We start from the raw sequence: 18,191 nt of genomic DNA, 5'->3' as shown, positions 1-18,191 counted from the left end.
GCCAAATACAGGAACATAGTAACTGACAATCTTTAGGAATATGGCCCCTGATCTCATTGTCTCAAAGTGGTGTCTTGAGTTTTATATATCCACTGGTTTGTGAAGTCCTAAAGGAGGACTTTGTGACTTAAAAAACAATAATAAAATTGTGTGTTACACTATATCAGGGGATGTAACACGTTTTATCTTGAAGAGGACATAAAGAAACTGCTGTTAGAATTAGATTCTTTGTTATCATTGCAGTATTGCATGTTGAATTCTGTTTCTTTTAAAGTTGTCTCTCCTCTAAGCATTGTAAATATTTGGAGCACAAAGCCATGGCTTGCCTCAGAAATTCTCTACATGTATGGCTGCCTTCACAATGGAATTGAGATTTCCTTCACATTTCTTCACATAATAGGAGCCTCATTTTGCATTCACAGAACCTGCCACCGCCATTGAGTCTTTGAACTCCCATTAAGCCATTTATCGCCATCCAGTACAAGTCATTTCATTTTCCAACATTGGCGACGGATGCCCTCTCCCCTCCTCAGCTCTTCCTCTTTTACAAGTTTTGCAAAATGTGAACATTGACTGCTGTACTAAAGGCTGTCATTTCCTATTATTTTTTTTTAGCACTCAGCGTCTCATTTTAAGGACAATAGAAATGTGTTTTTCTAACATGTTTGTCTTTGTTTTCTTCAGTTGCCCCAACCATCCATGAGATGAAAAGCCACAGTGTTGGTTTGGGACGCAATGCTATGCTGAGGTGTGAGGCAGCTGCTGTGCCTTCGCCAACATTTGAGTGGTACAAAGGCGAGAAAAGGTGAGCAGAGACTGCCATGGCGTTGATTGTCACTTGAATGAACATGTTCCAGTTCTTCCGCAACAGAGTCCGTCCACTGTCACAGATTTCATTTAGACCAAAAGTGGTTCTTATGGGTTTATGGCCGCAAATATTTCACTGACTCAAAAAAAGTTGTTATAAAGTGGGCTTCAGCAAATGTTTGTAATAGGGATGTTCGATACCACTTTTTTTTTCAGATGGATTATCAGGACAAATAATCAACTCTTTAGTATTAACCAATAAAAGTACCGTATTTTCCGCACTATAAGCTGCACCTAAAAGCCTTCATTTTTTTCAAAAGCTGACCATGCGCCTTATAATCCAGAGCGCCTTATATATGGATCAATATTGAGCCGCAACAGGTCTCGCTGTCAAGACGCTATCGTGACCCTGCACGATCGGTGACGCGCATGCGCAGAAGATCCCGCCATCTTGGATTGCTAGCTAATACTAATGCTTCACCTCAGAGAAAATAATAAAACAGCTGTTTATTCATTTTGGGAGTTATTGGAGTAGTCAGAAAGCTGGTTTGTAATTATTAATAAAGTTTGACTGACCTAGCTGACTGTTTTGTTGACATTCCCTTTAGCGCAGCACCATCTAATGGATGCATAACGTAACCCCAGCCTTATATATGGAAAAAGTTTTAAAATATGTCATTCATTGAACGTGCGCCTTATAGTGCGGTGCGCCTTATATATGGAAAAGTTTGAAAATATGTCATACATTGCAGGTGCGCCTTATAATGAGGTGCACCTTATAGTGCGGAAAATACGGTAATTATAACCACTAGTACATGTGATACGTAAAATTTCCCCCCCAAAAAAATGACGGGTATGGATACCTTGTATTGGTGCACGCTCATCTATAGTTTTAAAAATCAGTAGTATTTTGTCAATCATTGATCAATAATATAACATTTTTCAGTCCTGTGTAAATATTTTCTATAATTATATAATGATGCACGCATAATGCTTATAAATAATTCCTGTTTCTTTCAGATGCACAAGCTGTCTAATGTTTTTTGAAGTAGCAGTTGAAACTTTGCCAGTATTTTATCACTGATAACAACAAGATTATAAGGCGTTAGAGGCAATACATTTGCATAATTAAAGAGAGGTGCCTTTGTTATCTGTTATCCATCAGAAGGAAAATTGTCGTTTTGTTTGGCTGGTTGCTATAAATGTTCCAACAACAGTCATTTATGTTCCATCCTATCCTTGAATCCTAATAAAACGTTCTCTGGCAATGCTCTTAAATCAATCTCTGCATATACATCAGTCATTTTACATTCAAGTGTTGTTGGATTGAAAAGGAAAGACCAGCATTAACCACTCCTGGTGAGCACAACTTCAATCATCAGCTCATGCTGTGCTAATTGTAATTATGGGCTGGAATCAATTCATTCAAATTGCTAAGGAGTCAAGCTGCCAGGATTCTAGTCTTTTTTTTTTTCTTTTTTTTTTTTTTTTTTTTATTCAAAGACTTTTATTTTTGCTGACTACTCACCTACATGGTGATACTTTAATTTACTTTGTCAGCTAAAGGGCAGAAGTATGTGGTCTTCATTGTTCAACACGACAAACAATAGCTTTAGCGTCTGTGCAACACAACCAAGAAGGAGAAATTGAGGGCCACTTTTGTTTTTTTCAGTGTGTTGTTTTTGTCTGCGTGTTATACGGCCTTAACATCAATTCAATGCTGCTGCCAGTTTGCCACTGCGGGAAAAGCGTAATAGTCTTTGACAAACTCCTTTTCATGATGTGTCACCGCTTTGAATGGAGGCAAAGGGTGTCTTGCGTGTGCATTTCTGGGTGGTTGTGCTTTCAATCGCAATGAGGAGATGGCAGACTTGTTTAATGTTGACTCAAAAAAACAGACAAGCTCTCTTGGAGACTACCATCAAGATTATTAGTGAGGATTTCACCACGGGACATCACTTGACATAGAGTAAGGTGTAATGAAGTGGTTTAAGACAGAGTTCCTCATACAAAGCAAAGCTGAAGGTCGATGAGGCAGCCACAGTCGAGATATGTGGATGCAACACGCCTGCTCTGTGGGGTGTGTGATGGATTATGACACCAGTTATTCCTTAATAGTCAGAAGGGTTTCATTCAAGAAAATGCAGAGGCCTGAATTCCTGAAACTTAATAATGTTTCTTACATTTGAATGTACAGTAATCCAAAATATATTGGTGTCACCAAATAATTGCTAAACATTTTGAATTTTTATTGTCACACTGATTTTTTTCTGCTATTTTTTATTTTTATTTTTTGCATTTAAAAATGATGTTTTTGACATCCTTAAATTTCTAAAATTTAAAAACCAGTAAATACAGCAGTTCCTTGACATACGAACATCCGACTTACGGACATTTATAGATATAAACAAACGCTGACAGATATCCATTAATGTTCGTAAAATGCCGTATTGCGTTTGCAAGTTTGTATTTTGAACCGCGCCGAACTAGTTTCTCTTTTTGACGCAACTCACTATGGAGCAGCACCGCTCCATACGCACGTCACCAACACTGATCTCTCTCGCTTGCACCACTTTCTTTTATTTTCATTTTATTACTATTTTTAGTACTATAATCATATTTGTGTTGTTTTTATGTCCTGTAATTGCTTCTGGTAGGTCTTAGGGAATACTACTTTCTTATTTACAGATGTAATGGCATTTAAATGACATCAAATGGCAATTACAGATCGAAATTGAAATACAATATAATCAAATATTGAGAACAATTCAGCTTACGGTGAGCCTTTATTATGTTTCTAAATTGTGCACTGTCTGGAGAGTACATACTGTATTTAGGAAACAAAATTTTGGAACGTTAATAGTTTGAATCACTGACATCCTTTTTGATGAATTATAGTACATTTATTAACTATTTTGGATGACGCAATCTGAACGAAAATTAATTTAACATTTTAATCCACTCTTGACTGCTTGCCTGCCCTAAACAAAGGGGTGGAGCTACAGTATGAAATATGTCACTCTGGCCATACCACTAAAAAAATTATGGCTAACCCCCTGCCTTTAAACATACACAACTACTCACCTCACTTGTCAGAGGTTCTTTGAATAAATGATTGATGGCAAATAATGATTAGTTGACTTACTCATGGGAGGATTTTGATTGGTCTGTGTAGTTTCTATGTCCATATACAGTGTTTGCCGAGAAAAGACTGCTATACTGTAAATCCTATAGAAGTTCCACAAGTTAAATTATTAAAAGAATAAAATAAGTTTAGGACTGAGACCTGTGATTTACAATGTCTCCAACTGCGATGAACTCGGATGTAATAACTTCTAAAATCCTACAATCCAAATGTGTGTTCAATTTAATTCCAATCACTTACTCAAGCTAGAAATATGTGTCGATATATTATTATAACAGCAAAAGATAAAAATGTATTAAAAGTAGCACCCACCTGAGCCATTCCACCTTCCTTTTCAAGGTTTCATACGTGAGACCCCAAGGAATAACTAGATGGCTGAAGAGGGTATTGAACTGCTGCTTAGTGTCAGGATGACAAACATTTGTGCTGTCCTTGACACCTCCCTCCTCCCCCTTGACATTTTCTGTGCGTGTGGGTGAGAAATAAAGGCTTAATGTGTTGGCATTGTGCTCAATTTTCAGGATTATCGATAGCGAGCGCATCCACATCCAGAGTCCCAGTTCCAGATCAGTCCTCACAGTGACCAACATGACAGAGGATCTTTACGGGAATTACACATGCGTCGCTACCAATAAACTTGGGACCGCTAATGCCAGTGTGCCTCTCATCCGTAAGTACCGTGATACCGGATTTTCTAGATTTCTTGTGCTGGGGTATTGAAGAGTCTGGTGGCTGCCCAAGGCGTTTTGTGATCTTGGAAGCATTTAAACCGGAGCACTTAGAAACACAGAAGGAAGCCCTATTTCAACTTGTTGCCCACATATCCTCATCGGCATTTCCTTATTTTCGTGTTTCAGCGCAACGCAGTCAGTGAGCGTTCAACTCTTTGCTTTTATTCTTTTGAAGTCACCACTCTTGCTGCTTGTCTGTGTTGCTGTGGTTCTGCTTTGAAATTCAGTATTTGCATGAGCATTAATAGACATTTAGCTTCACGTAAAGATGAGCACAATTGCAGCACACAGGTCAGCGATGTTAAGCGGAATGCTGAGAAGGCAGTCTGACCCAGACTGCAAGAGAAGACTGCAAGCCAACCCTTTCATAACTTCTATACTTTTCAAAGATATCAAACTGGGTTCAAAAGGTGGAGGAGGCCAAAAGTCAAATTGACACCGGTGTTGTGGCACAAATTGCCAGACTACATCACAAGAGTAGTTATTACACAGTATGTTAAGAGACGACCACATACTGCAGATGATCATTTTGAATTTTATATTAATATACAAAACCTACTGAAACACACTTATGCCATAATTTATGACCCAGAAGATTTGCAAGACTTCTTAACTTTGTCACAATGGCATGGGTGAAGTAACGTGGGGAGAAAGCATATCTCATCTTAATAATTTTGTGAAATCAGCTGATTGGAAAATCATCCATCCATTCTCTTCTGCTTATTCAACGGTCGTGGGGGCAGCACCTTGAGCGGGGAATCCCAGACTTCCCCTCTCCCCAGCCACTTCATTCATTCCCAGGGCAAACGGGAAACAGTACCTCTAGCGTGTCCTGGGTCATCCCCGGGACCTCTTTCCAGTGGAAAGTGCCCTTATCACCTCACCAGGGAGGCATCCAGGTGGTATCCTCACAAGATGCCCGAGCCACCTCATTCTGAGTTGCTGATTAGGTCACCACACCAGAACCCCTCAATAACGTCTGCACCGACAATTTCTGTCCCTAAAGGTTATGACATAAACATAAAGTCTATCACCCAAAAGGATCAACAGGAAAATGGCAAAACAAAACAAAAACAAAACCAAAAAAATCTGACATGTTATATTTGATTGAAAATGCCATTAAAAATAGGTCTTGGAAAAATCTTTTACCCTCCGTACAGACATCCTGCACAGACACATCTTGTATAAAGTCCCAAATGTGTCTGAAATGTTTCTCAAATAAGAAAACCCGATACAGAAGTCAGCCTGGATGCATAGCGAGCCCGAACCTAGAATATAATTGAACATCCTGCTGCTCTATACGCCCACAGTGATTTGTCTAGACAGTGTCCATTAAAGGAAGTGCAGATAAGCCTTTCCCTTAGATGTTGGAAGAAGTGGCAGAGACCAATGTGGTTGTTACAGCGGAAAGTACAAAACTATGAAAACTATCTCACAAATACTGGGATATCATCTTACCAAGATCTACAATAATGTATCATTGAGAACAGCTCTGCAATATATCAGAAATAAAACCTTAACCTTGTTTGAGGACGACCAAACTTCGAATCAGTAGCATACAAAGAGTGTGGCATGACCCTCATACCCTTCCAAATAGATGAATTTATCTTCCTAACAAAAGTGAACTAAAGTGTCATGCTTGATTGGAAGTCATAACAGGCTCAAGGTTCCCTGACAGGCATTGAGTGTTGCATTAGAATCATTTTTATTGAGCTTTGTCGGATTTTTTGATGATCAGCGAGCTGTATTGTGTATATCGTTGCATGGGACAGCAGCTACAATATGAAGTAATTAGTGTACAGCTTGTATAACTGTAAATTTACCGTCTCAACAAGTGTGGACACTCTACTGTGAAAATGTCCAAATTATCCAGAAAGTGTCAACATTTTCTGGCATGTCCTTAACACACTCAGGTGTGGAGTTCACAAGAGCTTGACAAGTTGACCCTGGAATTCTCATCCACCCCTCCATGATGACATCACAGAGTTGGTGGATAGTGAGCCCTGTTTGATTCTTAATGCATTCAATCCAAAAAACATATGAATACGATTTTTTTAATACTTTGTGCTGCACTCCCCAAAATTTATTTATGTGTTTTTTTTTATGCTAGAGCATACACAAGGCTTTGATGCAGCTTCTGGCCTGAAGAGGTCGCTTTAAGCAATGATAGTTATTACAAAAAACAGCCAGCAGGTGGCAGCAGAGTATAAGATCAGCCAGGGCCATGTTGCAACAAGCTCTTTTTCACAGTGTTTTCAACAGAGTTGTGGATAATGATGAAACTTAGCTATATTCTTTTGCTAATTGCTGCAAAATGGAAACGGATCCAAAAAAATTACATTTATATAAAATCAGTCATAATCCAGTAAAACAGCCGGGAGCGAAGGGGGTTGCAATGAAAATGACTGGGAGTGAATTAGTTTTAGGGTTTAGGTCTGGAAACACAATTGGCCAGTTACCCACAGCTTCTTTCACAAGGCAGTGGTCCTCTTGGAGTTGTGTTTGGGATCAGTGTCAATTAGTTATACTCCCTCACAGTACATGCTATGGATAATCCCGTCTTTTAGTTAATTTGTCCACTCTCAGCAAACTGTTCGAAGACTTTGTAATGTATCAGTAGTCTTTTTTTTCTAGAATGACTACTTCCCTGGTACTGCAGGTTTTAGGTGTTTCTGTACTCCAACACACCTAATTCCTAACATGAGTTCGTCAGCAAGCTCTGCAGAAGCCTGATAATGATCCTGATCTTTAGAATCAGGTGCATTGGAGGACGGAAACATCTAAAACCTCCAGGATTCCAGCACTTGAGGACCAGTACTGGGGAAGTAGAAATTGATGTAGATTAATTTGATGCAGTGTGCAGCGTATGGTCTGAGCACTGACAAGCTGATTCCCCAACCCCTTCAACCACTTATTTGTCTGTTTTCCCAAGACAACCACTGGCTATGACGCTGAGCACATCCAGTCATCTTCTTTGGTCGACTATGGTGAGTCATATTCTGTGGCAGTGCGCTGGAAATCTTCCTATAGCCGAGGACTTTTATATAGAGAGCAATAATTCTATTTTTCAGCGCCCCAGAGAGCAATGAGGTGCCATATTGAACTTCCACTGACCAGTATAAGAGAGTGTGAGAACAATGACACCAAATTGAACACACCTGCTCCCTATTCGCAGCCGAGACCAAGTATTACGGAGTTAGAAGACACGTGGGAGGGAAAATGTGGAATTGGGTCCAATTCAGACATTTTCTCTTTTAGGCGTATTCACGGTTGTTGACACCGGTTTAGTTATAATTGCTTTGCACGGCCAGTGCTTTATAGATGTGGCAGGTCACTAGGCTTTACTTGCCCTCCCTCTCGATGAATACCAATCGGCGCATCTTACTAGCTGGCTTCCCCCACCAACGAATGACGAATATGATTTGCCAAATAGAATTTGGCGCAACCTTTATTTGGTAACAATTAACTCTGTGTGTGTCAATGCTAGCAACTTTGAACCAAGATAATTACAGTTAGCACCAAGTTGCTGAGCTTTTCTCGAGGGTAAAAAAGGAGCTGCCTGTTTGGGGACAGGGGCTTACGTGTTTCAAGTGGATGAGTCACCCGCCAATTAATTGAGACAAGGTGTGAGCATGAATAGAGCGCGGTAGTAAAGTGGAGTAACTTCAGTGTTTTACATACAATGTGTTATTGAGCCTCTGTTAGATGTGACCTGAAATACAGAATCCAGTTATCTTGTCCACCTAATGCACCTGCCAAGCTGCAAGGAGCAATGCCAGTTAAGGATGGAAGAACAACATTGTCGAGCTAGGATGAGAGGGGGAAAAAAATCTATTTAATGTATTCGGTGATGAAATATGAACAGTTGAATTAAATTATTCACCAGTTTGCGCAGCACCCTTAGATGATAACATTGTCCCTCGCAGGCCAGGGACTCAGATACAAAAATATATTTCCGTAGCATTTGCTGTTGTCAGAGGAGCGCTCCGCAATCCTGTTTGTGTATGCACATAGAACATCAAAAGATTGCCTCAGATCTTCCAATGGATGATCTTAATGGGACGCCGGCGAGGCCTGAAGGGAAGAAAGACGAAACCCTCAGCATAGTTTGTGGAAACGAAATCCTTTATGACCGCCCACAACGTCAATTCACTCATTCTTGATCCCTCCGTCTGTCTTCCTGGCACACTTTTACTTTTCTGTCTGATTCTCGTATTCCTTCTTTTGTCACCTTCCTTTCTCATATTCATTCCGTGTCATCTATTCACATTTCCCCCCTTCTTCTTTCACATCCACAAAAAGTGTCTCCCCTGGCTCCTTTTTACTCCCATGATCTCCACTAATGAAAGAGAGGACAATTCTGCTGTCGCCCTTAATGAGGAATGGCAAGCAATCACCGTGGTGCACTCTCACAGGTACCCAGATGCAAATAACAGAATCCAGAGGTGAGACCACAGGTGACTTTGGATAGCTATTTTAGAACCGGTCAATAGGCATTGATGAGCAAGATGGGAAGGGGAACGAGGCTTGCATATTTGACCAAGCGTCATACGTTGCTTTGAATTTAAAGTGGAAGCAGCACATGGCTGTTGTGTGGAGAAGTGTCAGAAGATTCATTTATACTGTCAGTATACAAAAGGGTTAGTACTCTGGCGTCAGATTTACACAATTCTTGATAAGTGGTGATGTTGTAAGGTTATTAATATTCAGATGTCTAAATATTATTAGCCTCAACCTTTAAATCTGCCCAGGAAAACACTTTCCATTATTGCTGATGAGATGAACTGTGAGTCTGGACATCGTACGTACCCCTGGAAAATGTTAACACATTTGCAGGACAGATTATGTTGCTGCGAGAAACATAATCTGGTTTCTGTCTCAAATGAATTGCAAATAAAATGTATTGAGTTTGGGCTATGTGAATGTAATGCTGGTTATGTAAAGTCAAAATTTTGTTAGGGCTCAACAAAGTGGCCTTAAAATGACATATTCATTTTTTTGTTTTTGTTTTTCACAAAACTTTATTTTCGTGTTTTTTTTTACTAACCATACTTTACAGAATACTCACAAGATAATGACACTTGTTGAAACACAACAACATTGCAATTTGTTTTTTTCTTAGAAGAAGCTTTGACCGTTGCCCCCAATTTTCAGGAGACCCCAAAAACTATGTTCAACCATGAACATTGCATTATCAAAGAGAGCAACCTATTTTTGACACTTTAAATTGGTCAAAAATATGTAGAAAATAACACGCGTGGACTAACAAATAAACCTTATGAGGTGCATTCACAACAATAGGTGGCAGTGGTGCTGTCATTGTCAGAGAGTGTGCAAGAATTTGAGCTCCTCTGCAGAGGTGTACTTAAAACATTTTTATCGATAAATGATACTATTTATAGTATAGCGGAGAGTTGGGGTGGGGCGCGAAGCACTACATTTGGCATAATACCAAATTGGTATGAATTTCACAACACCTTGGTACTGGTATGTGTAATGCTTGGTTTTGGATGTTGTTTTTTTTTGCAAAAAAAAATGTGTGCTCTTCTGAGAAATTACATTAAAAAAATGTACAACTTTTAAAAGCTTCAAAATACCATAGAGCTAATTCGGAGAAGTATTACCATGTTTGTTTTTTTGTGACTATACTTGTGATATTTCGATCATTAACTGAAATTCTAAAACTGTGGCATATGTTTAAATAACCAAAAACAACTGTTTGTAAACAATCAAAAGTTATTTCAATGAGATTCAAGAAACAGCAAAGAAAAGCAGCCTGCTGATTTTACAGCAGGCTCTCACTGAGCTTAAATCCTTTTGTTCCATAAACACACTGGCATAAACTGATTATATATGCATAAATGAATGCTAATGCTTGTCAACAAAGACAAATATAGAGCATTACAGAGCTGACATAACCTGTTTAATATTCCATATCCAAAACAAAAAAAAAAAAAGATTCACTTTGCTCACTATGTGGGCATGTCCAAATAAATCTACAGAACGAAAGACAAAACAAATTGTAGCCATCAATTATTTTTTTAGTCTATTTTGTGTTATTCCCACTTTCCTTTGGGTGACTGCATTTACTACAGTTCGATTTCCCATTTCAAGTGCTGGATAGAAGTAAAATTTGATGAAAAGAAGTGAAGCTGTTCTCTCCAATTTTCTGAGAAGTCCTCCAGCTTAATTGGTCAAGCTCTTATCCCCTCAGCCCACCTCGGCTTAGCCCCAGTGGTGCTTTCTCCTCCTTCTATACCTCTGCCTTCATTTCCTCCTTCCGCCCAACCCACATCCCCCGCCCCCCCAAAGCAGTAATCAGAAGAGACTGATGAGGGAAAAAAGTAACTCGCTTTCTCTCCATCACCGCTCAGTCTCCCTCAGGCAGGAGAGTCACTGCTGGCTACTTGTTTAATGAGCATTGTGTTTGTTTGTCACACCTATCAGTCAGCACATGTAGGTGTCATTCGGACATGTCTCCTCATCTGACATGTTGTTTGCTCACGCCGTGTGATCGTGTCTGAGTCGAGGAGAAGAGATGAGAGCTAAACGCCAGAACTGTGTCATAATAGCAAATCATTATTGAAGCCAGGTGGGAAATGAAACCTACAGTTGCTTCGTTCCGCAAGCTGAACTCATCAATGTTTGAAATCACTCCCTTGTCGATCAGGTGAATGAATTTGGTTAGTTTAAGTGTTTGTCAGACTGCATTTATGTTAAAACACTCCCATATGTAAGGGCATGTAAATATGTTTCTTCTCCTAAAAGCAAACTAAAAATATTGAAGCATTTACGTATCATTTGAATGCCTGAATTTACATATTTAGGCAATCAAAAAGCCATTAACATTTTTTTTTTTCAGTCGCACTGTGATGAGGAAACGTTGTTGTGACAATGTGCTCATGCTGCAGCCCAGCGGGCTTTAGACTGAACGCCCACGCCACTACATCTCCTCAAGCAAGGAACGTTTATCCCAGGATGACTGAGCATCGTGGATGCCCCGCAGGACAATACACACTCTGGGCAGAATTAAAAATGACATACAATGAATAATTTTACACCTCGCAGAGAAACTAACACAGACTTTAGCACCAAATGTATATTTAATCATCTCAAAGGAGTTGGATACCAGTACAAGTACTTGACTCCAATACCACTAGTCGTTTTTATATAAAAATTTTCCCAAAAAACAAAAGGCCTACATTTCCCGATATTTCCCTTAAAATTACATGTGTAAGGGAAATCGGTCCAATTAATTATTAAATCAATAATTGTTAATTATTAAATTAATAATCAATTGGCTCATTAATTGAAGGAGACTCAAACTTAATGTTTAAATTAAGTTGAGCTTGCCTGCGGAGCACCACATCTCTTTTTGATAATTTTATCAGGATAACAGATGAGAACCTCGTTGAATCAGTCATTAAAATGAAGGTTGTGCCCTTACTACAATTTTGTGAGTTCTTTGTTCAGCTTAGAGGTCACTATAAATTGATGAAACACACACACAGTAAAAACAGGTTTTGAGTTTTGTGCACGTTTATTCTCTAACCTAGGTGGGAAAATCTACTTAGAACTTAAATAAGCAAAACTAACTACTATGATAGGAAATAAAACGAGAACTAAAGTAATAAAATCATCAAAGGAAAAGAAAACAAGAAAAGAGAAACGGTCTTAGCCAAGGTGATGGATTTCTGAAATCAAACCAAACATGGGACCCACAATCAACCTAGTTTTCACCAATTTGTACTAGGGCGAAGGCCTGCAAAGTTGCACTTACAGATGGGGTTGGTCTGAGAAGCAGGACCCTGGATGGAGACTCGCCAAGCCCGTTTGAAGAAGGGATGAAGAAGGTTCAGTTCAGAAGAGGAGCAGAATTCGTCCGGCTGGCCAACTGAGCTTCACGGGGTCAACCTGCTGGCTGGGAAGAGGCCCTTTATGGTTGAGGCCTCAGGGTGCCTGAAAAGGCACCGTCCGTTTGAGCCTGTGCGGGGACCAAAAGCAGCGTGTTTCGCCGCGCCTGTCGCAACACGCGATGGCTTCTGGTGTTGCCGTGTGCTGGAGGTTAAGATAGCTGGGCTAGCTCTTTGTCTGGCAGCAGGAACAGAAGGGCCAGGGGCCCAAAAGAGAGGAGCCAAAGAGGGAGCAGCAAGCAGGGAGCGTGCTTTTAAATTGGGAGGGCGGCGGCCTCCACACCAGGGGTCCGGTAAGACCAAAGTGGAAAGTTACCAGCTTGGAGAGGGTTTTGGTAGGGACTAATCAGATTGAATCTGGATCCCATGTTTGTTGAAATTCTAAGGTCAGAATTCAATCAATGCAACACGTACAATTGAATACCTCAAATGAAATGTTACCTAGCTTACACTGTTAAAACGTGCATACACATGAAAGTTTAGTGGAGAATCTGCCACTGCAATGGAACATTTTCATGACATTTCATGGAGTCAACATTTCACAAATGGCAAACATAACATTTCATAATTCATTGTTCTGTAGCAAAATAAGAAAGTCAAGTTTCTCAGAAGGCTTTTACTGTTCTGATTTGTGTGTGTGTGCGTGTGCGCGTGTCAGTCAGAACATGTGTGGCTGTTTGTGGGGGATGTTCTTGTCCTCCCCACCCCCCACGGTGGCATGTCCAGGACACAGGAGTGGAATTCAGTTGGAACTGAGGTTGCAAAAAGTTACAACCGTTACACATGAAATTAATGGCAATTTTCTATTCTTCTAATTTCTAGTTCGTGACTGCCCATCCCTATTAAAAAATGGCATGTAAGCCCTAGTTGCAAGACCTAACATATTTTGCAAGGATATATTTTTTTAAGGAAATATTTTAAAATAATGTTTGTGAAAATTGCAATTTAATTAACTCAGATTTGTTTCTTTTCTGTTTTTATCTCTTCCATTAATGTAACCCTGGACAGCTTCTTGCTTACACTCTTATTCTGTTTAATAATGCCAAACGTATCATATTAAACACTAGACATTTTGAGCCCTCTATTTCATGAGTATATTTTTCCACCATTAAAACCCTGACGTATATAATCTGACACATGCATTGCACGGATAATCCATTAGAGGGCAGTATCACCCAACTGATGGCTTTTCCAGCTACTTTGCAAGATTGCTCCAATTGAGAAAGGAGCGACACGTTCACTTATTAATAGTGGGAAATGTTCCTTCTGACTTTTGGAAATACTGATATGTTTGATATGTCTGTTTATTATTATATTTTTGATAGTTGTAAACGTACAAATTTAAAGCATTGTGACCGGATGTATCAAATATGACACAAATCAAAAGTCATATTTGGAAGTTGATTTAAAAAAAAAAAACATCTATTTTTGTTTGTTCAAAAGGACCAATAAATACTCTATAAAGTATCAGAATTTGCTCCCATATATTTCATAGTTCAGGCTTTATAAGGTTATTAGGTAATGACTCAATTTTAGAATTGGGATAAATAAACCAAGTCGAATAAATCTAATTATGCAGGTCAAAGGAAGAGTAGTAATTAATGAATGAAATAGCTGTTAAAACTTCATGGCACTGTTTTATCACTTGGTACATATTGGCAAACGCCATGTCAACGACTGTGCAAATCCAAGAGCCAGAGCTTGCCTGTCAAAAGACATGCAGCATACAGTAATGGAGCGACCGAGTGTCTGAGAGCTGGATGGATTCATGCTCAAATATTAATCAGATAGCCCCCATCTGTCTGTTTGAAGAAAGAAGTAAAAAGAAATTGTCTTCACATATCTGCTCCCGGAGGACTGGTTGAAGTGGAAGCATTCATTGAAGGAAAGATGTATTCGACCTGCTCCTGCACCCGTATGCGTTGTCGAGAAGGCGCATGCATGCTGATCCCTACAAATTTTCAGCTTCAAAAAGGAATGATGAAATCAAACGAAAGCATGCATGGCTTAATTGTTGGTGGCTTATTAGAATGGACAACAAAGTCAGTATATAGCTGCAACTGTTTAATTAGCAAAAGAAACAGACTATAGATGGAAGAAGTTGCAAATTAGAGCTTTGAATAGGCTCTTGGCTTAGATGGAACCTCCTCATACAGAATTCAAACAAGATGGTGGTCTTTTTATTGTAATGTATAAGCAAGGCTGCCATGGTTTCCTTAGTGACACAAGCTCCTCCTCTGCCACCAAACATCGAGGATTAAAGTAGTTAACATCTTTGTGCAAAGTACAAAGAGTTTGAACAGCTGAGTGTGGCCACATGTGCCAACTGCATAGCTGAACAAAACAACATAACCTGCACGTTGCTTACCGTTGAGCCTGCCTGTTGAGTATTAGTGGTTGGACTCAGAGCCATAATCAACACTTGCGTGTTGATTGACCGAGTTCCGAATAAACTTTAATCGCTTAGTTATTGTACTTTTCCCCAAATACGCTTCAGCGTAAAATATATCGCTGGTGCCGGGCCAAAACCAAATTTTTCCAGATAGCCCCAAAACATATATATATATATATATATATATATATATATATATATATATATATATATACCCATTAACATTGCATCATCAAAAAGCACAAGCCATTTTTAACACTTTTGATTAGTCAGTAATTAGTGTTGTTCCGATACTGTTTTTTGGCTCCCGATACCGATACCCAGCTTTGCAGTATCGGCCGATACCGATACCATACCGATACGTAAGGTTTTTTTTTTTTTCTCAACATGAAAAAGCTGTCCTGCCATTGGTTCAGAGCATTCAAGGGCCAATAGGATATCTTAGATCGGCATGTCACATACCAGTGAATGTCGTGCACCAACAAGACACAAGATGCTGCATCCAAAATCCTATATTAGCGTTGGAATTAATGGTATCGGCATGTTACTTGTGAGTAGTAACCGATACCAATACCACTGTTTTAATGCAGTATCGGCACCTCTGCCGATACCAGTATCGGTATCGGAACAACACTATCAGTAATTCATAAACATGAAATCCACACATGTGCACTGACCAATATATATCTATATCTCGACACGGCAGTGGCCGACATGCTGGTGGTATACGTATTTCTTTGCTGTGGTGCTTTTTTTTTTTTTTTACTGTTGAACAGATAAATTTGATAGCTAAAGTACAAAAAATGGTGAATTACTGTGCAGTGTTAGGATGTAACAATACAGATGGGAGGAACAAAGTCTCATTTCACCGTTTACTGGCAACAATTTTGAATCTGGGCGAGAAAGCTAAACATTTGTTAAGGAAAAGACGGACATTGTAATTTTCATGAATCAGCAGAGCTGTTTGTTCTGCAGACTTTGTTGAAAGTAAGCTTGAACGCTGGAAAGCTACTGTACGTAAAGAAGTGCATATCTCTCTTTTCGATCGGTTGATTGTTGCCGTGGTGTAAAATTAAACATACATAGAAGACTTCAAGAATTCTGCCGCTATCTAGCTTTGAGGCTAATGTTAGGCCAATAGTCAATGCTGTTTTAGCTAAAGTAGCTAAGCTGTCATCCATTCCAGATCATGAAATTAAACACTCTCGGCTTTATTTCAGATTTTCTTCACACGGCCTGGTAGCGAGAGTTGGAATTAATGAATTGTGTCGAGATTGTAGTTATTATAACAACCACTTTGTCATTGTGTCGTATCTTTGCATCCAAAGTTTCTCAATGCTCTGAGTTACTCACATCTAAGAAGATTGGAAATGTGTCCTTAAAAAGTCAAAACGTGCAGTTTAGAGTTTCCTGTGCATTGTCCAACTCGTCTGGCTGTCGGGTGTATCTACATGTGGCATTTAAAACTTGCCCTATATATATTAAAAAAAAAAGTAATATTACCGCACTTTACAGGACATTCCTGAAATTTACATTATATCATCTCCCAAATGTCATCAGTGGCGCAGCATGAAATAAGTTCATAAGCTAATCAGATTGTGACCCCAGGCTGCCTCCTCTGAGTGACTAAAAAAGGGGGGAAAAAAGTAGATTGTATTGTTTTTTTCTGAGTTCTCACTGCCATACCACTGCTATTGTACCAATGTGTTATTATTATACACTATGTGGTATTTGTCTTTGGCAATGTGTCTGCTGCATGTGTCAAATGCATGCATCTGCACATGTGTAATTTGGCAGCATGTTAATGAAGTGCTGCCTCCACGAGTGAAAATACAATCCAGTCTTTATAGTGGCTAGCTTCTTAGCAAGTCTGTCGCTCTGCCCTGGTCGTCATGGTAACACTAAGCCGCCTTGCAATAGAAGGGGGCGGGGTTAGCAATGAGGACCACTAACATTCATGTGTAAAATTGTAGCTATCAGAGGGATGGGTGTTTATTTAACACGAGGCATGCAGTATGATTGACATTTTCACTCAGTGTGGAGTTTCCAAGCTCTTTTCGTATTAACATGAGTGAGACACCTGTGGCGCAGGAAGTCTTGAACATGTTGAGGTTGCATCTGACCCGTTTGTCCTTGCATGCTTTTCTTTTTTTGTTTTTTCTTTTTACGTTACGTCTCCATTCTGTTAATAATACATGAATGTCCTCTTTCCCTCCCCTTTCCCTCCCCCCTCTCCTCCCCTGTAGCAATTATTGAACCCACCACCACTAGTGCTGTCTCAAGGCCAGGTCAGTATATGTCACCATGCTGTACACCAAACTAGCAAAGAGGTCCACTTCCTCATACTAACTAGAACCGATATCGTCTCCATCGTACTTCCAATGGCTGGCCGCGATGCCTGCTGGGTGTACAGATTTGTTGTACAGTATGTCCTTACTTTCTTATTATTTTCTTTTTCACTGATAATTTTGGTTGGCTTGGCTAGCCTGGAACCATCCCCATCACAAGGCTGCCTCTGCCTCCTCCTCACTTCCCCGCGTGAAGTAAATGGTCGCATCATCAAAGTGGCTATTCCATACGCCTCGGGGCCAGATGCTTTTCATAATGCTGATGGCTCCCTCTTCTCTTTGGCTTTCCCACGACCGGCAGCACCACTCCCTTCTCTTCTTAGCGCTAGTTCAACGTAGCAAACATCAAAGGCAGGATGCTGATGGTGGCAAAGGCTCTCGGTTTGTTGTTTGGAAGATGGAATCTCTTCCCTCTTTGTATTTCTCCTTCGTTTATCCCTCTTTCTTTCCGTGGCTTAATCCTTGAACATCCTTCTCCCTTCCTTCTCTTTCTGTTCCGTCTCTTTATACAACAACCATGCGGTGTTGCGGCCACCCTGATCTGCTTGTGTTGTTGTTGGTGCGCCGTCAATGTCACCCATCTTCCCCTCACCCTCATCACTGTGCTCTTCCATATTGCTGTCCAAAATAATCCCGTCTGTCTGTTCCCTTTTTTTCCTCCCTCTCTAATGGATTTAGGTTCCATAGTGTGTAATCTTTTTGCTACTTATTTTAGCTTACTACCATCCACAAGCAAAATTGTTCAGGAAAGAATGAACAGGTGACGTTAGCTATGGATTTTTGGGCGGCTTAGAAACATAGAACAGGCCAAATGTCATATAAAAAGCACTGCAGCGAGGAAAAGTTCAAACTCAT

The 18,191-nt window shown here is 39.8% G+C and overlaps 1 protein-coding gene across 2 annotated transcripts in view; it reads left to right on the top strand.

The window, feature by feature from the left end:
• The window catches only part of negr1 (neuronal growth regulator 1), a 183,709-nt gene that overhangs the window by 126,042 nt on the left and 39,476 nt on the right, over positions 1 to 18,191 (top strand). Inside the window, exons 5-7 of one of the 2 annotated variants that reach the window (XM_077534060.1) lie at positions 685 to 805; positions 4,474 to 4,622; positions 17,235 to 17,276. In XM_077534060.1, the coding sequence (XP_077390186.1) occupies positions 685 to 805; positions 4,474 to 4,622; positions 17,235 to 17,276 (312 nt within the window). The remainder of the gene's footprint in view (positions 1 to 684; positions 806 to 4,473; positions 4,623 to 17,234; positions 17,277 to 18,191) is intronic. The other variant, XM_077534062.1, reaches the window with a different exon arrangement.

Source organism: Festucalex cinctus, chromosome 10 (genome assembly GCF_051991245.1).
Source record: "Festucalex cinctus isolate MCC-2025b chromosome 10, RoL_Fcin_1.0, whole genome shotgun sequence".
Taxonomy (NCBI): Eukaryota; Metazoa; Chordata; class Actinopteri; order Syngnathiformes; family Syngnathidae; genus Festucalex; species Festucalex cinctus.
The sequence above is the reverse complement of the archived record's forward strand: the minus strand, read 5'-3'. Positions and strand labels throughout refer to the sequence as shown.